Source organism: Daktulosphaira vitifoliae, unplaced genomic scaffold, assembly GCF_025091365.1.
Source record: "Daktulosphaira vitifoliae isolate Bord-2020 unplaced genomic scaffold, ASM2509136v1 Scaffold_3, whole genome shotgun sequence".
Taxonomy (NCBI): domain Eukaryota; kingdom Metazoa; phylum Arthropoda; class Insecta; order Hemiptera; family Phylloxeridae; genus Daktulosphaira; species Daktulosphaira vitifoliae.
Genome location: NW_026099574.1, coordinates 224,965 through 250,017, shown reverse-complemented (window position 1 = coordinate 250,017; position 25,053 = coordinate 224,965). Strand labels below are relative to the sequence as shown.

Here is a 25,053-nt window from a genome sequence, read left to right as displayed (position 1 = left end):
ACCCATTTTCCTTTTTGCAAGGGAGCCATGAGGGTGGCGACTCCACAATCCGTTGCGTGGCCAAAGTCGTCACCTCTCAGTATATGCTAACATTTCTTATATATTCATATATATATATGTTTAAATGATTTAATAATTAGTTCCAAAAGTAAAGGTTACTTTAAAATTTTGTTATATAAGTTATGCAAAAGTTTTTTTATTTATTACTTTTAAAAAAAGGCTCTTACCTCATTATATTAATGAATTTTTGAGTGATTAGGTTAAAGTACATGAAATCAAAGAGGATAGTAGGTATCACTTAAGCTTAAATGATAATTATTATATTTGATCAAATATGATCATCTATATTTACCTATTTCAAGATATGGGGTTTGGTTTTTCTACTATTAAAGAAAAAGTATACATTGCTTTTCAACGATTGCTCTCTTTGGAGAAAAAACTAGGGAAAAATTCAGACCTTGGAGATCAATATCATGCTTTCATGCAAGACTACTTGGACAGTAGACTATGGAACAGATACAATTTAATGAAAGAAATAATCGGTTTTCTTATTACATCCCTCATCAATGCGTTCTTCGTCCAGATAGTAGTACTACTAAACTTAGAGTAGTTTTCAACGCATCTTCACACACTAGTCTTGGTATGTCGCTCAACGATCACTTGCTCACTGGGCAAAAACTGCAATCCAACCTGCAATACATATTATTGAGGTCACGGTTATACAAGTATGTCATAACACCTGACAGTAAACAAATGTTTGACGATGAAGCAAATACTGGTATCAAAATACTTGGCTTACAATGGCAGCCATGTCTGGATCAATTCACATTCAACGTTTCAATCACATCTGAACTATCTACGAAACGATCTATTTTGGCAAACATCGCTCAAGTCTTCGATCTGCTTGGATTACTTGTTCCAGTCGTTTTTCGTGCTAAAACAATCATACAGACACTTTGGACACTTGGCCTTAGTTGGGATAATCCGGTCCCAGAACAAATTCAACTAACTTGGACAAAATTTTGTACAGACTTTAGAACATTAGAACACATTAAAATCGCCCGTCGCCTTTCGGTGGACCAAGTACAAAAATATCAATTACATGTCTTTACGGATAGCTCAGAACAAGGATATGCAGCTGCAGTATACTTGAGAAGTACACCTGAAATAAACACTCAATGCAATCTTGTAGTTGCCAAATCTAAAGTGACCCCTTTGAAGAAACTTAGTATTCCTCGACTTGAACTTTGCGCCGCACTCCTAGGCGCTAAACTTTTGAACAGAATCTATTCGCTCTATAGTCCATTAATCAACATCGACTCTATTCATGCTTGGACTGATTCAACTACAGCGTTAAGTTGGATTCGATCATCTCATCACCGGTGGAACAACTTAGTTGCCAATCGAACAAGTCAATTACATGAACTAACTACTCCTTCAATCTGGCGATACGTTCCAACTACGCAAAAACCAGCTGATTGTGCTTCACGTGGGCTCTTTCCGTCCGAAATCCTGACTCATGACCTCTTATTGGTCAATTGGTTTTGATCAGAGAAAACACCAGCCCTCTCGAATGGAAATTAGGGCGAATAGTTCAGCTTCATCCTGGCCCAGATGGGATTGTTCAAGTTGTTACCATTGTTACTTCAACTAGAACAAAACTTAGACCTGCTGTCAAACTTTGCCCTTTACCCATAGATTAACATATTGTTCACTAAAGCCCATTCTGATATGCATTTCTAATACACCTCTTTGTTGTAGATTTTGATTTATTTCGAACATTCGAACAGTACAATGGCAGGCAGATATCAATCGGCAAATTGAAGATTAGTTGGTCTTGATTCTTCGTCCAAACGACGTGTAGCCGACCAAGTTTTGGACAAATTGGCTCAATGTTCAACCATGAACCACACTTCGTCGAACTCGATCCATCAGGCATTACTTCACGTCCAAAGAACTCTGTCAACCCTGCAGCTGTTAGGTTACCCTGTGGGTGACTGCGATGTCACTTTGGTGAGGGCCATTGTCAAGTCTATGGACTATGTCATGTTGCAAGAATGGGAGAAAGTTCTAGAAAGTAAGAATCTTGTTTCCTTACCCTCTGTCCATGAATTGATCATATATTTACACCATGCGGCAACACTCGCTGATATTGGTTCACAGCAGTCATCCATAGAGCCTATGTCTATTCGTCCAACTACATCTCCTTCGCTCTCGTCCATTCGTCCATCTACTACTCGTACTGTTTCAAGTCGGCCTACTCCAACTGCTGTTGAGTCGTCGAACCAACCTCAAGAGAAGGTTAAATACACGGTGGCCACGGAAAGGTGCCCATTATGTTCGGCCTTCCACCCCCTTCGTACATGTTCAACATTTCTTCTAGCAACTGGCATCAAAAGATATCATATCGCCAAAGAGTATGTCCTTCGTCTATATTGCCTGTTACCAGGACACAGAGCTGTACGCTGCAAAGAACAAAAACCTTGTTGTATTTGCAAAGGCAATCACTCCCACCTGCTTCATATCGACCACAAACCGCTCACGGACTCCCCATATCAATTTATCTAACTTCATCAACAATAGTCTCCTTCTCAAGATCAACTTTCTTCATTCAAGCAGATTTGTCCAATTCACATCCATCGACCATCAGTTCAATATCCTTGCAGTCCTTCGACCACTGGACTACTTGCCTATCAATTATAAAGGTGCATACCTTTGTGGTGGGCGGTATGTTCGGATGAACGCTCAAGTTGGTCATACTGATAGTGTATCAGCTGGTGATAACACTCCACTCATCGGACGCCATATTGTATTGTATTGTATTGTACGGAATTATATTATACAATTATAATAACAAAATAAATAAAGTAGCTTGTAGAGTTTGGGCAAAGAATGTACAAATGTAATTAATGTTAGCAAAAATTAAACAAGGGACATGAGGACAATTGTTCAAGAAAGGAAATTGAAACAAAATAGATGAAAAAATTATTAACTAATTATGAGTCAATAACAACAACTGGACAAGAACTTAGAGTTCAATAAACAAGAGAACAGAATTGATCTTAATCTTACAATGACCAGTGGTCGATTAAATTAAAGTGTAATAATAACTGAACAAGCATATAATTTCATTGAACAATAGACAGTCAATTAAGATACAATATTGAGTGAGCAGCTCAACGATTTAATTAGTTTAAAATTAATTGGACTTATGGACTGGATTTGCTGTGTACAACAACATGAATGATTGTACAATCATGTGCGACAACAATGAGCAAATATATCAAGTTCCAAGCCAAAACACTATTATAAGTAATTACTAAAAACAAAATTTAACTGCACTGTATTAGCTTAGATAAATTGTAGATTTTATCTAACTGTACAACTGAAACAAGTGGTTCGCAAATTAACAGTTTCCTGAGAATGTTTTAATTAAAATGATTTTATTAATACAAACAAACATAAAGTTAATATATCCAAAGTTTTAATGCAAATGACACTGAGCACTATGGTCAATGTAAGCTAATGTGCGAACCACAAGGTATATAAATAACAAATAATAAATAAACTATTGAAATTATTACCAATTAATATTATACAAATTTGGTTTTGTATTACACTGCCGGTTCAAATAGGCTAATAATCGAGCTTACCAATTAACAACAGACGAACAATTTTAGTAGTAAAACAAAAAAAAGATATAAGGTTTTAGGTTATGAGACAAGCAATAGTTTAATAACGAGAGCGAGAGGAGAAAACAAAGTTAAAAATAGACCAATTTTACCTGTTATGCCGGCAGAGGGCGGTAAGGTTGAATTTGAAGCGTGGGTAAAGACGCAACGGTTGCCGTTCGTCATCTACGCCGATTTTGAGGCCTTACTGGAGAAAACAGACGATCGTATGGGTGCATACACCAGGACTGTGCACACCCACCATCCCATGAGCTATGGGTTTATGGTGAAAACATCGGACGATGTACCCTCCGAGCTTCTCGAACGCTATGGTATACCACAATTACCGGTGATATACCGTGGGTCCGAGGATCGCGAAGAGGTCGCCAAATGCCTATTTGTGATGGCTGTAACTGAAGTGACGCGCAATATTTCTAAATTGTTGCGCAAAACCAACGTTCCCATCCGAATGTCTGTCGATGATGTGCGCAGGCACGGGGATAAAGTGGTATGCGACTTGTGCCGTACAGCATTTAAGGATTCCAACCCCAAAGTCGCAGACCACTGTCATTTATCGGGCCGATTCAGACAGACGTTGTGCAATGCATTTTACCTGAAAGTGAAGACGGTCAACTTTGTGCCGTGCTTCTTGCACAATCTTTCAGGTGACAACGCGCATTTCATAGTCATTGAATTGGGGTACGACGAGCAAAGGATTTCAGTCATACCGAATTCCGAGGAGAAGTATATTTCGGTCACGAAACACGTGACCAATAACTTCTCCATACGGTTCGTCGATACCTTCCGATTCATGGCCTCCTTCCTGTCCATCTTGGCCGGTAACCTAATGACGCCCGACTTCGTTAAATTTCGGGAGACGGCCAAAGTGTTCCGCCCGGAATACATGCCGTTGGTGACGCGTAAGGGCGTATACCCCTACGAGTACACTGATAGTTGGATTAAATTGGACGAAACGGAACTACCGCCTCAAGACGCTTTCTATAGTCAGTTAAGTGAGTCAAATATCGATGATGATGACTATAGACATGCCACGGAGGTGTGGAACCGTTTCGGCTGCTCAACCCTCGGTGAGTACAGCGACCTATACCTTAAGATCGACGTGTTGTTGTTAGCTGATGTGTTTGAGAACTTCCGCGACATCTGTATTTCAACATACAATTTGGACCCGGCGCATTATTACACTGCGCCTAGTTTTAGCTTCGATTGTATGTTGAAATACATCAGGATGAAGCTGGAGCTCTTGAACGACTACGACATGCTACTGATGGTGGAACAGGGCATTCGTGGTGGGTTAGTGCAGGCTGTCAAGCACTATGCAAAGGCCAACAATCCTAAGACAGCCGATTACGATCCGTCAAAACCAGACTCATGGATCGTGTATCAAGACTGTAAGTAATTTATACGTATATATAAACGCGCAATAATTGAGCGGTGGTTTAAAAACGTTTAATGTATACAGGCAATAACCTTTACGGGTGAGCTATTAGTCAGCCCATGCCGTTCAGTAGCTTCCTGTGGTATAAAGGAGTAGACCCTCTGGCTGACCTCCAATCGTTGTCGAGCACTGGTAATACGGGGCGTATATATGAAGTGAATGTATCGTATCCATAAGAGCTGCATGACGAGCACAACGACTTGCTGTTCTTGCCTGTCAACAATGTACCACCGGGTTCCAAAGAGACCAAACTCATGGCCATTTTGAAACCCAAACAGCGGTACGTTGTACACTATGTCAACTTAAAACAGGCAATCGCACACGGACTGCAAGTCGATAAAGTATGTGTAATTAATCTATAAACTATAAGTGATGATACTAATATAAATATTTGTACTGCAGGTGCACCGCGTTTTAGAGTTTCAACAAAGTGCTTGGTTGAAACCATACATTGAGTTGAACACTGAAATGCGGAAAAAGGCGGCAAATGCTTTTGAAATAGCATTTTTCAAACTAATGAATAATGCCGTCTTTGGTAAGTGCATGCTCAATGCTAAAGTGGGTTATTCGATAATTTTTTACATTTTATAGGAAAAACCATGGAGAACATGCGGAAGCGTACCCGCATTGAGCTAATCTCCAGTTCCAAACGTCTAAGCAAGCTCGTAAACCAACCAACCTTCAACGACTGTATCAAATACGGTGAAAGGTTGTGCGCTGTCATAATGGACACAAAGATTGTCAAGTTTATCAAACCAATATACGTCGGTTTAGCAGTGCTCGACATTAGCAAGACGCTAATGTACAAGTACTTCTACGACGTATTGAAACCACATTATGGCAACGCAATCGAATTGGTTTACATGGATACTGGTGAGTACAACCGTACAAAATAGAAATATTTTAGAATTTAGAAATTATTTAGTAGAAATATTTTTTATAATATTTATATATTTTTCATTTTTCTCAGACTCCTTCATATACCTGCTCAGAGTCGGCGACTTCTACCAGGATTTAGCTGATAGCCCCGATTTACTGGTGCACGTGGACGCATCTAGCCTGCCCAAGGATCACCCTTGCTACTCCACCGATAGAAAGAAGATGCCCGGCTTGTTTTCAGACGAGACCAGTGGCCTCACTCTCTTTGAGATCGCTGCACTTCGATCAAAAGGCTACCCATATGACATGGAAGGTAGCGAACTCATCAAGTCTAAAGGGATTCGCGGGCACGTCGTCCGGAACCATCTGTCTTTGAACGATTACAAACGATGTTTGTTCGAAGACGATGGCCATGGCGACGATACGTCAAAACGAGCATTGGCTGGAGAGAATGTCCGTGTGGTCATCGGAGCTGTACGCGATGGTGAGGCTCCATTGACATTATCGCTACCATGCACTCCGTACCGACAGAACGTATCAATCCGTTCTTTTGAGCACGAGGTACGCACTTTACGTACAACCATGTTGGCGCTTAACTGTTTCGATGATAAGCGCTACACGCTCGACAACAGAATTGATACGTTGGCCCACGGTCATAATGCTATACCATCACCGGAAGACCTATAGTTTTTAAGTTATTATCATTGTAAAAAAATATTGCCAAGAATTGAAAATTTTTTTTTTTTTAATGTAACATAATGTAGTATGAAATTTTATTTTTTCTAAAAAACATATGTATATACGTGTACACATGTGTAAATATATATATATATATATATATATATACTACAATGTTTTTTTTTTCTGTACAGTACAATAATTGTACGTGTAAGATGCCATAGTATTTAAACTATAGTTACGTAATGAGATGTCACATTTTGATGGTAAGGTATTAACCACCAAAACTCTAAGAATACCCTACGGTATTTTACATGCATATGATATCATACAGCTAGGTTTTTGACCATGTTTTAACCTTTCTGAAGAATTAAGAAGAAGAAAAATGATTTTAGTTTTATAGAAACATAGTTTTTTTTATATGATGTTATTAGAGAAATAAAATCCTAGGTAATAATCATTATTTTAAACATTATTATTTAAACGTATTTATAGTCTTTGTATCCATTAATATTTTCATTACTAATTCCGTTAAAAACGAGATTTTCACTATGTCTCAGTATAAGTATGTATTAATAATAACAGCACTATTTTGTCTATGCAACATACGTTTATTTTAAACAATTTTTTTTTTATAAATTATATACATATTTTAGATACTATGTAAAAAATAAATGCATACGACAATGATCATTACTGTGCAGTGACCTCTTTGATGTTTGAAATATGCTTATCTAAGCGTCTGGTAGGCAATGATAAAATTTTTAGAACTTATTTATTAAATACAATCTATAGACGTGAATTGTTTTGATTCGGATTACCCACTTAGATGTTATCACCGAAGTTTTATTACAAACATGACAAAATAGATAGGTATGTCAGCAACAAACGAGTTTTGGACCGTTTAACGCATCCCGCCCTCTCATCCATAGTAGTGACAGCAACTTTAATATTTTGTATTGTTTTTTATGATACCTTTACCTTTTACTATTATTGATTGATATCAATCTATTGTGATATCTATTTATGCTACAATATAAACAAATATGATAAATTTGGAAATTATTTGATACGAAATGATTATGCCGGGTATATTAAATATAATGAACAGCGTTTATTTTAAGTGTCTTAAAATATTTTGAAAACTTGATATACTTACATACTTTTACTTAAATTTATATTTTTGATGACAAAATGCCTGTTTGTGAGTTTTTTGGTTGTACTAGTGGTAGTAAAAAAAAATCATTGGTAAAAAATAAAAAAATAACCTTGCATCGATTTCCAAAAGATCCAGTCTTAAGAAAATTCTGGGAAAAACAAATAAAATTAGGCCAAATAATTAAAAACCAATAAATTTTGATTCTGGTAAAAACAAGTAACTGTTAATTAACATTGTCATATATTTTTCAGAATCCTAAATAAATTACACTATTATTTCATCGTTATATTTATATTTAGCTGTTTATTATGAGCTTGTTTAATTTCATTTAGCTGTTGTTTGTTCATTGCATTTTACAAATGATAATTATGCAATTCATTCTAATAATAAGGATAGGAAAGTTTTAAAACGAAATACTATTCCTTTATCTTTAAAGTAAGTTAAAAAAAATAGTATTTTCATGAAATATTATTTCTAAATTACACAAATACAGCAGGTATTTTACCTAATCAATTATAAATTAAATTACTCTAAATAATAAATTATATTTATATGTTCACATAGCAAGAATCACGTTTTTCCTCTTAAAGAGTACATTACTCCTCCAAAAAAACATTCATGTAATAAATGTAGTAATTACTTCAGCTGGAAAATTCTCTGTGTAACTATTATATTTAAATATCATTTATTTTTAAATAATTCATCAATGAAGTGCAATTTTTTATATTACAAAATTGACTTTTTAGATAAAAATCATGTGTTCCTGTTGTTAAGTGTACAGAAAAATACAAAGTTAACCTTTTTCAAGACCTTGAAGTTAAACCTCTCGAAGAGAGTTTAAAGAGTGAAATAGAAAATAATATATTATTCCAAGAGTAAAACACACATTTATAATATATTTACAGTGCCGGATGTTGAACTCTAAGGGCCCCGGTGCGAAAAAAAATTTAGGGGCTCCTAATTTAAAAATGTTATAAAAAAAGTCACAAGTATACAACTATGATAACTCTATAGTTACAAAATAATGGAGTAAAAAGTAAAATGTTTAGATGTTCTATTTTAAGAAATTTTTTTCCCTTGACTTTGCATTGGTAAAATTGTTAACTATCATTTCAATATTTAGAGTTTTAGTTTTTCCTTTTCTATACTTAAAATTGATATACTAGAAAGATAAATACTAAACAATTGAATATCAATCAAACATTTACAATTACCATTCACCATCATTGGGAATAAATTAAATAAACTTTCAAAGTAAAATTCAATACACCATTTGAAAAAACAAAATATACATTTTCAAAGAGTCTGGGCCCCGGTATAAGTGGTGTATTGCACCAACGGTTGGGTTATATAATGCTTATATAAAAAGTGTACTCCTATACTTAAATTAATCAAATTATCCAATGTATAGGGTTAGTAGGTAATTGGAAATAACCAATTATGTATGGTTACGATACTCCAATGACTAAAGATTTGTTATACCAAATTATTCAACAACTCCATTTTTTTGGATTTAATGTCAAAGCGATAATAAGTGATATGGGTTCATCAAATATGGCATTATGGAAAACTTAAGATTTATCCATAGATAATACTTCTTTTAAACATCCTATCTTAAACCAAAACATCTATGTTTTCGCAGATTTCCCACATCTTTTAAAATTAGCGAGAAATCATTTAATTGACAAGTATCTAATTTGTTTATAAAATAATCTCTATAATAATACTTATTAAATAATTATTTTAGAGGTTTTGTACTTTTCAATGGAAAATTTATAGGGAAAAATATTTTTGAAGAATTAGTTATGTTGAACTCTAGACACGATTTTAAATTGGCTCATAAATTGAACAATAAACATTTATTAGTTGAAGGGACAGGCCGAATGAAGGTTAAATTAGCAGCACAGTTATTATCTAATTCAGTATCTAAAGCTATTGAATATGGCGGAGAAAAAAAATTATTTGAAAAATATAACTGGAAAGAAGTAAATTAAATATTTATACAGAATTTTTTACATTTTGGATTTCTATATAAATATATGCATGGCTAAAAATTATTGTTCTAAAACAGGCTTCAGAAATTGTGTTACTTATGAATGACTGGTTTGACCTACTAAATACTCAACATAAATTTGATAAAGGAGTAAAAAGTTATGGCTTAGACGGAACATATCAAAATCTTTTACTTAATAAAATGAAAGTTTTATCAAATCAATGAGAGTTTTTAAAAAGACAACTTTACTACCTTTTCAAAAGGGTAAAATACTTAAGTCGTTTTAAATTTATTTATTAAAATTTTAGACAATAAAAATATACAGATATTATTTTCACACTATATTCATTCAAACTACTTTGTAGGAATTTTGGTTACCAATTCATCCTTAAAAAATTTACTATTAGATGTAAGAAACTTATACGGTCTTGAATATATCATGACTAGAAAACTTAATCAAGATCTCTTCTTCTCTACTAAAGGCCTTGCCTTGTCGTTGCAAATCTGGATCTCCATTCTTTTCTGTTAAAAGCCAGTCTTTTCATGTCTATGTATCGACTACAGTCAGCTTGTCTTATCATTTCTTCTATATATGCTTTCCTCGGTCTACCTCTACCTTTGTGTCCATTTATTCGCCCTTCAAATATATTTGTTATAAACGAATTGTGCCTTAATAGGTGACCGAACATTTTTCCACTTCTTTCTTTTATGACGTTTAACAGAATTCTTTTTTCCCCTACTTGGTTTAATACATCTACGTTACTTTTCATTTCTGTCCAGCTGACTTTCAGCAACCTTCTCCATGTCCACATTTCCATAGCTTCCAACTTCTTCTTGTCTTGTCCATTGATGGTCCATGTTTCACAGCCATATAGTAGTACGCTCCATACATAGCATTTGACAAAATTTTTTCTCATTTTTATATTGAGTTTTTTGTATGTAAGTAGCTGCCGTTTTTGCATAAATGCTCTCTTTGCCATAGCTATTCTTTGTCTAATTTCTATTGAGCATCTACCATCGCTAGTAACCGTACTTCCTAGATACTTAAATTGTTGAACCTGCTCAATTAAGTTATTATCTATTTCCAACCTCACTAAAGGAATTTCTTTTGCTTTAGTCACCACCATTGACTTTGTTTTATTTGCATTTATTTTCATTTGATACTCCTGCAATATTTTAGTGAGGGTGGTTAGAGATTTTTGCATGTCTTTTTCCGATTCAGACACTAAAGCAATATCATCTGCAAATCGTATACAATGTATCTTTTCTCCATTTATGCTTATTCCTTTAGAGTTTCTCTTATACTTGTCTATGATTTCTTCTACAAATAAATTGAACAGATAAGGTGATAAGGAACAACCTTGTCTTACCCCTCTTCTAATTTTTGCTGTTGCACTATGTTCTCCTACCTCTAGTAAGGTCTCTTGTTTCTTGTATAGTAACATTATTACTCTTCTGTCCCTCCAATCTATTCGAGTTCTTTTCATAGAGTTCATCAATAAAGCCCAGTTAACTGTGTCAAAGGCTTTTTCTAGATCTATAAAAGTTATAAATGTATTTCTATTTACATTTAACCTTCTTTCGGTGAGTACCCTTAGAGCTAAAATTGCTTCTCTTGTATCAACTCCCTGTCTAAACCCGAACTGGTCTTCATCAAGCTCCTCTTTGGTTTTTGTCCTTATCCTATTTTTTATTATGATAAGAAGTATTTTGGACGCATGTGTTAAGAGATTTATTGTTCTGTAATTCTTGCATTCTGTGGAATTCCCTTTTTTAGGGATAAGTACAATTTTGCTTTTGGCAAAGTCCTCCGGAATGTTGCCATCCCTATACATTTCCTCAATCATTTCATATAGCTTATTTTCGGTATCTTTTCCGACGTTTTTTAATAGTTCTGCTGGGATGTCATCTACTCCTGTCGCTTTACCTTGTTTCAATTCACTTAGTGCTTTAATAAATTCGCTTTTTGTTATATTTGGCCCTATGTCTTCTCTGTTTGACTCACTTATATTTTCAATATTTATGTCATTTTCTCCTATACAACCTTTATACAAATCTTCTATGTACTCTTTCCATCTCGTCACTATTCCACCTTCATCTAAAATCAGTTGTCCATTCATATTCTTAACAATTTTGCTTCTTGGCTTCGGTAATCTTGACAATCGTTTAATCATTCCATATGCTTTGTCCATTCTATTTGCAGTCATATTTGCTTTAATTTTTTCACATGTTATATCCATCCATTTCTCCTTTTCATCTCTGCACTTTTGGGTAATACGGTTCTTTATTATTCTATACATCGAATCATCAGTCTTCCTTAATTTATTGCGGTATTTTATTAAGTCCATTATCTCATTCGTTATCCATGGTTTCCTTGGATTTAGTTTCCTAAATCCAATTGATTCTTCGGCAGCTTTCCGAATATTATTAACCACTTTTTCCCATGGTGGGTCGATACCCTCAGCTATCACTCCGTTATGAACCTTGTTTTGGAACTCTTGCCTTGTTTCTTCATTTTTAAGTTNGAGGCGAGGGGTCCCTTTGTAGGAATTGTTGACGGACACCCCTGTAGCGTTAATATTAAGTAATTGAATTACACTATTTCAATGTAATATGTACGCTTATCAATGAACATTATCAGTTCCGTTATCAGTTAACATGAGGTTTACCTTATCCTCCAGTAGATGGCATCGTAGGAGGAGAACAACAATTTTCGAATGGCTACCTCCCCCACCGCTGACATGTAGTTACAGTGCGCATGCGCACTTTAAACCACCATTTTGATTGACCTTAACTCCCCCACATCATGAAACCACTCCTCCCCTTACACCATCTATGATAAGATGACGCCTTCTCCTTACCCCCACCCTCATAAAACCACTCCACCATTACCCCTACCATCGAAAGACCACGCTCACTTTATGACACGCTCCTCCCCCAGACCACGCCCACCCACCATACCGACGGGATTTTGAGGGGGTGAGGCGGGGGCCTAGAATCCCCTAAATTACCCTACTAGGAGTATTTTAGCATGCTGTAAAACAGAATTAGCACCTTTTACAAAAATGGAAAAATAAAGGGGAGATAGGATTGAACCTTGTGGAACACCGGGGAGGGGGCTATCACTTCAGAAGCACTACCTTGAACATTTACCCACTGCTTTCTTTCAGTTAAATATGAAATTAACCAAGAGAGGAGTGGTTCACCAAAACCAGCGTGGAATAGAAGTTCAGACAGGATATTAAGATTAAGTTTATCGAAGGCTTTTGAAAAATCTGTATAAATGACATCTACTTGAGCATGGACAAGGAAAGAATCGGTAATGAAAGATTGAAATACAATATTGCATGTTAAAGTAGATCGGCCATGACGGAAACTGTTGTTCATCAATAAGAAAGTTATTAGTACTAAGTAAAATTAAAACTATATTAAAACTATTATTAATTTAAAAAACTAAAAAATATTAAACTCAAAGCCACAAAAAATTAATGAAAAGTCGCGGATACGTATTTCGGAAAAAATGTTACCATTATCAACCTTATATACCCCTAGTGACCTTATCACCTAGTGACGTCATCACTAAGTAATATTATCACATTTTGCCAGTTTACACAAGTTTAATAATGAATTTTTCAGTGGGCCAAGATCCCAATTAATTAAATTGTTTTTATTTTTAAACATTTCTATTGCTTATTTAAACTTATTATTATGCTTATTTATCTTTATTTAAACTCATTATATAAAATATAACATCATCGCCTATACTACTTGTTTACCAGTTTTTAATTCCTTTTCCCCTAGAGTTAAGGTCAAAACTTAGTAAATTAAAACAACAAATGTGTCAGTTATATTTAAAATTCCACTATGCTCCGGCGGTCTGGTAGAGCCTCGGCTAGTGGTGAATCCAACTTCGTTTGGGTTTATGTGCTTCATCGGTGATAACCTCACGGTTAGTTATCGGTGAACGTCACAAAGTATAAAAAAAATTGGTCAGATACACAGAAATACACAATATCTGAAACAGAAAAAAATATATATTCAATTAATTTTAAGAAATTGAAATGCACAAAATTAACAAAAATGAGAAACATATTACAATATATATATATATATATTTTATGATATAAGTTGGGAAATATTGATAATAAGTAAAAGACATAGCAATTATAGTAAAATTGGGTTTTCTAACAAAGAAAATATTTAATAATGATGTTAAATTTTTATATAAATTATTGAATAGTGATATTGTCTCAAATTACCATTCAGTTTTCTAGCTGAATTATATTAAATCTCCATCATTGTAATGTAAATATAAGGTTTAAATTAAAAATATAGAGAATACAATTATAAAAAAAGAAGCAGAATTACATCATTATTAATACATAGCATATTATAAAATTAAAAGTAAAATCTTATAACATTGAACTTTATGTTTATTCATATATTTATAACATTAAACTACGAGCGTGAAGCTACCAATTCGTGGTCCACCAACTTCTTATCACTAACAAATATTGGTTACCCTTAGGTTACCGATATTTTATAGAGTATAACGCTTTTTCTAACCGATAGATGTAGAAACATAATACCAAAAAGCATATATTAAATGCATTCACTAATCATACACACAACAAAGATCTGACGGCCGGTGGGAGTATAAATACACTTACTATCGTATACACCGCCGTAACAATTCGGATAATTGTGAACGACCACTGCATTTAACAAATTAGCATTTCATATTATATTATAGAATTTTTCATAAGCTTTCAGAAAATGTATAGAAAATATCTGGACTCGTCTCGGAACATTCACGAATTCGCAAATTACTGTGGCAGAGTTGGTGCGTTTATACGCTACCAAAAGTAATTACCAAAAGTTGTTGATGAGGAATTACGCGAAAAGGATACTGACCATTTAGAAATACTTGATAAAGAATTGTGTATGTCAAATACTAGCAAGTCACTTCTATACTGTAGATTCCAGATAATTAAAAGCGAAGTTCGCGATAAACTTGTAACGTACAATGAACAAGACAAAAAAAATTCTTACTATGATGAAACTTACATAGAAGAGTTTATTAGCAAGTGTATACCATACATTCCACTTTGGACACCAGTTATGAATATAAAAGTAAATAACGGTATAACATTTCGTCAAAGCAACGCAACAGTTGAATCTCATTTTAAAACGGTTAAACAGAGTTTATTAGAAAGTCAGACTAAATTGAAATCTGGACGTTTTTTAGAATCTTGTAGAGGATATGTATTGAATGTTTACAAACAATGTATGCATAATATCAGGCAAAAGAGTGCTACTAAGTCATTAAAATGTGCTGCTAAAAGGCAACTCGAATTTAGAAGTAAAACTAATGAAGAACTTATCCAAAATAAGACTTCTCATAAGCGTAAAGCTGATGACGCTCACTTAGATGCTGAAGAAAAATGGGGAATAACTCCAAAACGACAAAAGCATCTGAAGCCAATAGGTCATCACCCATTTCAAGCAATATCCAAATCAGCAGAAAAAAACGGTTGAATAATGATTCACGTAAAATAGAGAAACAAACTATAAATGAAACATTATTGTTAAATGGAGTAAACAAGAAAACAGAAATTAATCAATTCAATTAAAAAATTTAAATAATTGTTTCCCCTGAAACTTATTTAAAAGATAATAGCGTTATAATAAATTATTGTGTTGATATTGAAAATATTAAAAAAAATCAGAGTCAAATTAATTCAATTAAAAATGATATAAGTAAGATATCATTTAAAGAATGTGATATGGAAGTTGAAAAATGTTCCAACAAATCAATACCAACTCCAGGTTGTTATAAAACTCCAGATAATAGTATTATTAGAAATAATTTGTACAGTAACAAATTACCAAAAAATTTGGAATATTATAGAAAGGTTGAACACAAAAATAAAGTAAGTCATTTGTTTGGTGGTAGAGTGAAACATCTGAACTATACGGTTGGAACTTATTACCATTTTATACCTGATACCTTATGTACCTTACAAACATTAGATATAGAGGACTTTATTTGTCTTAATGGAAGAAACTGGTTGAGTAACTTTATAATAGATATTTGTTTGGCTATTAAAGTCCCTAAAAAACAGTCGGATTTCAGTATATTATACTGTAATCAAGTGTCTGACATTTTAAGTAAATCAGAAGTGAATGAAGAATTAACAAATAAGTATAACTTTGTTGAAAATAGTACAGTCATTATGCCATGGTATGAGAGCACTCCAAGTCATTGGATTATAGCTGTTATAAAATTTAAAACAATTTATAATACCAAAAATATACCTAAAAATTTAGGGAAATGTTACATAATAGATCCATACTGTCCAAAAAGTAATTTCCGCCGTCTTTATTTGCAATATTCAGTAACACCTGCACGTTTCACCCGTTGTAGAGTTTTTTATAAGCTTTCTGAATATGTATAGAAAATATCTGAACTCCTCTCGGAACATTGGCCTATTCGCAAATTACTGTGGCCGAGTTGGTGCGTTTATACGCTACCAAAAGAAATTTCCGCGGTCTGTTATGTTACCACCACTTTATAAAATAATTTATCTTGTGAATATAAATATATGTATGATTGATAGGGACATCCGCCTGCGGAAGTTCCCTTGATTTTGGCTATATCAATATTTTCTAGCGTTAGGCAGTCTAGTGTCTACCGTTACAGAATAAACACTATAATTGTAATAAGAATATTTATACTTGCAGTGTTATTATGAAAGTTTACTTTATTTATATATATACATTTATATTAATTGTTATATTTCTTTTGTAACGTAATATTTATCTTATAATACATTTTAATATTTATAACCAGCATTATTTCGAAAGTGTTAAATTTATTTCTTTATAAATAATCACTATCTCCTATATACATCTTGAAGGACTCTGTGCGTATAGCTCAATTGGGAGTCCGGACGGTAACCCGAACAACAAATAAATATTAAATTTCCTCAGGCGAGCCTTACCGGTCCGCCACAGGTCTTTATTTGCAATATTTAGTTACACCTGCACGTTTCACCCGTTAGGTTTTCACACCATGTATAGAGTTTTATAAAAAAAATTATGTATTGAAATTTTGTAGTTTAAATTATAATAATAAAAAAATCAGTCGTGCATAAATTATAATTAATGTACAATAATAAAATATAATAATTATATTTTTACTCTGTTAATAAACGGTTAATTCAGAATATACAATTGTCAACTTATTAATGTAAAGAACAAAAATTTGCACAGTTATAAAAAATAAAAAAATAAATTAATAATACGTTTGGTGTTTCCTTGATTTGGTTGCTCGATACAATTTACACGACCGCCGTCGCCGAGTATTATTTTTGATAATATATACCGTCGTGCCGTAGCTACCCTGCCCAATTACATTATATATATATATTGTAGAATATATTCCGAGCTATTTTTATAATTTTACAATGCCGAGTAACTAATTTACTAAAAAAACTACATTAATTCTAGTAGATTGAAAATTAAATTCGCAGAAAGGAATGATATCTAAAAAAAAATCAAAGTTTTGCCGGGCGCAGCGCCTCTTCAAGTTGTGGCGCCCCTAGGCTATAGCCTAGTTAGCCTAATCATAAATACAGCCCTGTACCTCAGTCTACTTTGCACTTCAGTCTTATACAGTAGTATTAATTATAAATGAACCCTTCGTGAAAGAACTGTTTTCAATGTAAATATAACGAGTAATTAAAAAATACTTAGGAGTACAAGGATACTTAGAAGATCAAAAAATGATAAAACAAAAATGATACTCGACGCGCGATGAAAACGCTGTCAAAACCTAAGTGTTTGAATAAACCAATTGTTCTTTTTTAGCGTCCAGACGGCAAAAATCAAACATGAGCGTCGGCCATCATCCAAAACGCGGTTCTTTATTGCAGTATGTAAGCGATTATAGAAACACACAGTATCAATTTAGACTAGTGTTGCCAGTGTTTCCGACGCAGGGTCGAAAATGCTAGCGTGAAACCGGCTTTATGAAATAAATCTGTACTTATCAATAATGGGAATGCTTAATATTAGTTATCCAAGAGGGTGTATGTTATGTTAAAAATAAACTAGTGAACAATAGAAGAATTTCCGGGAAGAGCGATAAAGAATAACGTTTACTACTTTAAGGTTATATACAATTTTTTTTTATTGAATAGATGTTGTTTGTTATGCAGGTGAACAATTATTGTAAACAGATTAATATAGATCGGCCCTAAAGGTTGATTATTTTACTGGCGAGTAGTATTTATATATTTTATATAACATTAAGTTCTAAATATGTTTCAGAGTAGAACGACCGTACTATTATCTCCGTATATCTCCGAATTGTGCGTCAAATTAAATTGACGTTGGTTTTCCAGCGGTGGTTTCTGAAATAACTGGATTAAATAAAAAACTCCTTAAATGTTTTAAAGAGATTTTAAGTATAATAGGCGTGTAATGATGTAAATCAAGAAAAATATGAGAATTATGCAAAAGATACTTTTATGGTGTATTTAAAATTTTATCCTTTGTATAGAACTGGTTTCTACACCACGGATACTATGTCTTCCAAGTTTCCATAGGATTTAAATACATAGTTAAAAAGTTATTGAACTTGCTCATTTTCCAATTGGTAGTTTATTTGAGGAAGTGTAAAATATAGATATCACATTTAGACGCTAAAATACCCGTAAAACTTTGAGATACGATACCAACACAGACTTCATACATATCCTTTTCATTTCATCTGATCCTCTTATTATTTTTATTAGTTTAAATATAAAAGTATAAAATAAAAAAAATATTGAGTTCTGAAGTATTGATTTTATTAAACAATAATGTTTATGTATAAAAAAAAAGTTAATTACGTAAATTTTTGTAGTACTACAATTTCATTGTAAAAATTGTAAAAAGATTATGTATATTTCAATGCATTTTGTTTGTAACAAGCAGCCCCTTAATATTAAAGGGGAATGGCCTATTACTGTGCGGTGATGTTGTTTATTTTGTAGAAATCAAAATACGGAAATAAGAGGGGGTAATAAATAGGTACACCTGCTTATGAATGTATAAATTATGAATTATATATTTGTAGTTCTGCAAGTAAAGCTCTTAAGAGTATAGGGGGTAGGGGGGGGATAACTTACATACTAAAACAATATTTAATCTTATGATATGATAAAATAACAAAATGATCATAAATTAATAGCTTATCTGATGACTTGAGGAGATCGGAGAGAGTGGCAAAGTAAATCACAATGAACGTAAAGTAATAATATACAAAACTCAAAAAAGACTATATGAAGCAATTAATAATTACACGGTGCCGATTTTAAGAGGCGCGAGACATGTGTACTGTTGACGTACAAAAAATGTTGTGTCGCTTTGCTGAGGAAGGGACGATGACCAGACGAAGCATGAACACGTTCGAACCGGTCATACACGAGTGCCACACTCTACCCGACATTGTTAAAATCTGATGTTAAAACTTAAATTTATTGCGGTAAAACATGATAATTATTTCTGTACTCTCGAACGACCTTTACAATAAATACATTGTTAATTGATGAACAATATTAGAGAGTATAATAATTAAATTCTAAATAATTAATTGTTTTTGATTTTCATTTTTAGTAAATTTTGTATTAAATTCCTCCATCAGCATAACAGATATATAGGGTGATTGGCCTATATATAAACAATGTTTTTTTTTTAATCATTATGGATCTTTGATGAGATGTCTCACAAGAAAATTTAAGTTTCTATCATCATTCCTTATGCTAAAAACTTGTATCAACTTCATATTTTAAATGGCAACCCTATTTTTTTGCACCATTAGATTTAGTGTAATAAATAAAATATATTTTATTTTATTTAATATTAAGCGCTCCACGACTCTAAAATTAGAAGTTTATTAAGTAAAAATCATAACAGACTTTAACGTTATAGGTCATAAATCGATAAGAGCTACCAGTTTTAAGAAATAGACTACCTACTTTGTCAAAGTAAATCGGTAATTCATATCACTACATAAATAAATATACCGTTTAGAAAAACTACTGTATTATTTCTTCAAATATCGTATATTTTAAAGTAGCCTATCTTGTTTAAAATTCATAATTTAAAATTTTTTTTTTTTGCTAAGCACTTTTTTTTTATAACGAACAAAAATATATAAAAAATATGCGGGGTTGTCATTTGATAATTTGTAGTTAATACAAGTTCTAAGTATAAGGGATGTGGTGATAGAAATTTAATTTTTCTTGTGAAACGGCTCATCAAAGATCCCATAAAGATAAAAAAAAAAAATTGTTTTTAACACTTGTATCTTTAAAGATATTACGTGAGGCAAAGTTAGCCAATTGTCTTGTAGTTAAATAAGATTTCTTGATTCAATTAGGATGATAAAAGTTTTTAACAAAATACATTGAAATATATATATTATTTTCAATTTTTACACTGAAATTGTAGTACACAGTCGAGTCGCGATAACTCGAAGAACTCGACAACTCGACTTTTTTTTAATTCCCTTAGAAATTATAATAACACTCACTGTATTATAAGTCTTGTTAACTCGAATATAAAATTGTGATGAATAGCTTAGTCGAAGTATATTTTTATATCTGCTATATCTGGATATTCTGGGTATTTCATGATAATTGTGTTCATTATTATGTATTATGTTTTATCTACTTCAGTACTGTATAATAAAGATTAAACGAGTAGATAGAAACTGATTATTAGCGCACACACAATAATAATAAGTATGTATTTGTTAGTATGTGTCTATACTCTACCTGTCGTGTTTGTCGTGCGTATTTTTAAATGTTTTTAAACATGTCTCAAAAACGAAAATTAAACCATTTAACTATAGCTGACAAAGTTCATGAGATACAATTGGTGGAGAAAGGTAACCGGAAAAAACAAGACATCGCAAAAGAATTTAATATTCCTCCAAATACGCTGTCGACATTTTTAAAAAATAAGGCGGATATTTAAAAAAAATTTGAAAACAATAAAGGTGACTGTAAAAGATCAAAACCAGCAGAATATCCAAATGTAGAGGTATGTTTATTCAAATGGTTTACTCAATGTAGAGATAAAAATATACCTATAAGTAGACCAATACTAAAAGAAAAAGCAGAATATTTCGCAACTCAATTTGGTTATTCTAATTTTAAAGCAAGTCAAGGCTGGTTAGGAAATTGGAAAAATCGTCATAACAATATTTTTCGTAAAATATGTGGTGAAAGTGCTACTGTAAATGACTCTTTATGTAAAGAATGGTTAGGAAAGTTATCAAACATCATAAAAGAATATTCTACCGATGATGTATTTAATGTGGATGAGACAGCATTGTTTTTTAAATGCCTACCCGACCGCACTTTTATTTTGAAAGGGGAAACTTGTTCAGGTGGCAAACAAAGCAAGGAACGGATAACAATTCTTTTTGGATCAAATATGTCAGGTTCCGAAAAAATTAAACCACTTATAATCGGGAAATCAACTAAACCACGATGTTTTAAAGGAGTTAAGAGTTTACCATTAGATTATGAGTCAAACAAAAAGGCATGGATGACTCGTGATTTATTTAAAAATTGGCTTATAAAATTTGATCAAAAAATGAGACTAAATCAAAGAAATATTTTATTATTTATTGATAACTGTACAGCTCATTGTAATATCAATTTAAAATCTGTAAAAATCGAATCTTTACCTCCAAATACTACATCTAAACTACAACCGATGGATCAGGGAATAATACAAAATTTCAAAACATTATACCGCAAAGAAATTATTCGAAAAATTGTTTACGATATTGATGAAGCCAGACCATGTTCAATAAATCTATTACAATCTATGTGTATATGTGAAAAAGCATGGCGTAATGTACAACCAAGTAGAATTGTCAATTGTTTCAAAAAAGCTGGATTCTATTTTAATGATGAGCAGTGTGATGGTGATGGGTTAGAAAACAATGACGATGATGATGGTGGATATGATTGGCAAATTGTAGCAGATAAACTTAATATAGATCAAGAGTTTACATTTCAATCATATGTTACAATCGATGATAATGTTGTAGTCAGTGGAATGTTAACTGATAACCAAATCATGGGTATAAATATATCAAATAGTGATTCCGAAAATAATGAAAATGATGAGCCTGAAACAACTTTAAATATGATTACGGCGAACCAAGCAATGGCATCATTACAAACTGTTAGATAATTTGTTGAATCTGTCGAAGGCGTTGTTACTTTTATTTTCGAATCCATAGACAAATTAGAAGATTTTGTCAATAAACAGCTAAAAAACCAAAATATTTTTCTACTGTATCTCATAAATAATACATATGTACATACTTATAATTTCATTGTATTTATTTTTTTAATTTTATTTAGTTTTTGTATGGAATTTATGTATAAACATAAATGTATTATATTTTTCATGACGTTTTTACCGTATAATTTTAAAATTATATTTCATAACATAGGTAACTCGAAGTTTTGATTTTATTTTGATAAATTCGAGTTAGGTATCTCGAATAATACCTATTTCGAGGTGAATTTTTATCCCCCTTCAACTTCGAGTTATCGCGACTCGACTGTACTACAAAAATTTAAGTAATTAACTTTTATGCATAAGATTTTAAAAATATTTTCTTTGATGCAATATTTTTGTATTTGCAATATTTATAGAGATAAATATTCAAGACAAAAAAATACTATGTTTTCGCAAAAAATAAGATCCAAGAGCATACAAGGAGGCGTAATTGGGCGGGTAAGAAGAGGATATATCTTCCCTTTAAAAATTATCAATTCTATTTCGATTTTTCAATTGAATTTATGTTAATTTATAAAATTATGTTCAATTTTATTAACTTTTTATTAGTCCTTTTTTAAAATTTTATTTACTCTAATTTCATATTTATAATTGTTTTCAAACCCAATCCAACCAAACCAATCTCTTTAGATATATACTTTTATATATAAAGTATATATAACTTAATATAAGTATATATCTAAGTTTATATATTTATATAAAAGTATATAAATGAACAGATATGAGTTAGGGTTGTTAATTGAAGGAATTAAATAACAATGGCTTAATAGAATAGCATATATCCTATATTGTAATAGATACTGTGTACTTACAGAAAATAATCAATTGTTGAACTGTTGGATTTAATGTATCAAATACAATATCTTTAACATAATATATTATATTTTCTTTCGAAACATTAATTTTTATACCAGTACAATTAATACAATATAATAATACCAGGAAAAATAATACAATTATATTTAATTATAATAGTGTTTATTAATCTAAATAAATGAAGTCTGTGTACCCCCCTTAATTTAAAACGGTATCATTGAGAAAATAGTTAAATAAAACTCGGCATAAGAGTAATAATCGATAGTTGATAACTAGATAATCGATAGATAAGGCCATTTGATTCTTCGGGCTAGTCTTCTGCACTAACCTTCTTTGACACGGCCACGGCGTTGTCACACGGTGACACCCCGCGGTCGTGTCAGCTCCTTCTCAGCCACCGCTTCACTGTAAACCGGACCGTTACACACACGCGTTATCGTCGTGGTGTAAAGTCCAACAAATGCCTAGCGTCGAATACCCCGCCGCAATAATACGTCCAAGTCAGTCATCTTCGTGACACCTATCACCTTGGTTGCACCGTCCGTGAACCCAACCCAATCGCCACCGCAAATTCGGTCATCTTTGTTATTTTGTCGACGGTTTCTTATGTAGTATCATTGTTACTTTTGGTTCGTACATAACTTTTCTTGTGTTACAATTCTTATTTTTCGTATTAAACGGCTCGACGCCACTTAGAAAAACCAGCTAGCATTATTTATTTTGGTTCATCACCTACTTCTATCGCATCATCTTCATTCAACGTTTTACATCGTAGGTGACAAGTGTAAGTATTCTAGTTATCTGTTATTGTAAACTAGCCTTTTTTGACGCGCGTATTTTAAAATGAATAAGTTATTTTTAATTAAAATTTGTTTAGTTTGTTATTAATATAGTTTCAATATTGAAATTACGTGTTTATTAAAAAAGACCTTAAATATATTGTTAATATTGAATTAATAATTTTAATATTGTACGTCTTTAATTTATGAGGCTTTACTAAGGTAAACTCTGATGCCGCTGTTAGATACAAAGAGACCCAAAGCAAATATGGTTTTTTGGGGCCTTGTTAAATTTTTTTGTTATAATTGAGACCTTTTCTTTTACTTTTTTAACTTTGTTGGACCAATGATTGGTTGCATTAGGTCCGCGCGCAAGAAATCGCGTTCCCTAATGCAAAACAATTCTATAACTAATATCTAAAATTTTGTTTTGTCAAAAAAATGTGTTTTTTAGTTTTGTTAGAAGTTGTGTTGGAATGATTTAGACGACAAGGATGGTTTTTTTTCCAGATGGCGTCGAGCCGTTTAATGAAAAACAAAAGAATACAAATAATAATAAAACAAATGATAGAAAAACTGCGGTGTAATAACACTGAGGCGGTTCTGACCGTTTGGTGGAAAATAAAACAAAATAGAGAACTGTGGTGGTGGTCCGGTTGCGTTGATGGAACGGTGTCACGGAGATGACTGACTCAACGTATTATTACGGCGGGGTATTCGACGCTAGGCATTTGTTGGACTTTAGGCCCGTTTCACACTAGCGCGTTTTCTTACGCGTCGTTTATAGATACGTTGTTACTATGTAGCATTTCACAGCACCGCGTATGATACGCGCGCTGACCAAACATTGATATGAATGAACATGTTCACACTGACGCGTACAACGTACGCGTCTTGTATTTTTTCGTCATTTTGTCATGACTTCTACCCCTAGCAAGTTCTCAAATGACTCTCATTATAGACACTGAAATTTTAATAAATGAAGTTCAATTAGGGCCAAATATATGGAATTCAAGGGATGAAAGATATAAGGACAGGGATATTAGAGCAGCAACCTTTAGAGAAGTAGCACAATGTGTTGTTTTGGGGTTCGATGCTATGAACAGCAACGATCAAAAAGATGCAAGTGAGTATTTATGCATGTATATTATTCACAGGCATTGTCTCCTCCGGGGGCGGGCGATCACTCATCCTATTAAATTTTCTAATAAAATAAAATTATATGTGCACATACAGGTAGGTCAAAA

The 25,053-nt window shown here is 32.7% G+C and overlaps 2 protein-coding genes across 2 annotated transcripts; both read left to right on the top strand.

Annotated features, from left to right (window-relative positions):
- The first annotated feature begins 4,905 nt into the window (after positions 1 to 4,905).
- LOC126900749 (uncharacterized) lies at positions 4,906 to 6,693 on the top strand. The gene is made up of 5 exons (XM_050676670.1): positions 4,906 to 5,080; positions 5,439 to 5,468; positions 5,530 to 5,662; positions 5,719 to 6,000; positions 6,098 to 6,693. Exons 1-5 carry the CDS (start codon positions 5,006 to 5,008, stop codon positions 6,691 to 6,693), a joined length of 1,116 nt encoding a protein of 371 aa, XP_050532627.1. The 5' UTR covers positions 4,906 to 5,005.
- A 14,597-nt stretch (positions 6,694 to 21,290) lies between these two features.
- On the top strand, positions 21,291 to 22,097 carry LOC126900743 (tigger transposable element-derived protein 6-like). The gene has a single exon (XM_050676662.1). The coding sequence runs from the start codon at positions 21,327 to 21,329 to the stop codon at positions 22,095 to 22,097; it is 771 nt and encodes a 256-aa protein (XP_050532619.1). The 5' UTR covers positions 21,291 to 21,326.
- The last annotated feature ends 2,956 nt before the right edge of the window (positions 22,098 to 25,053 follow it).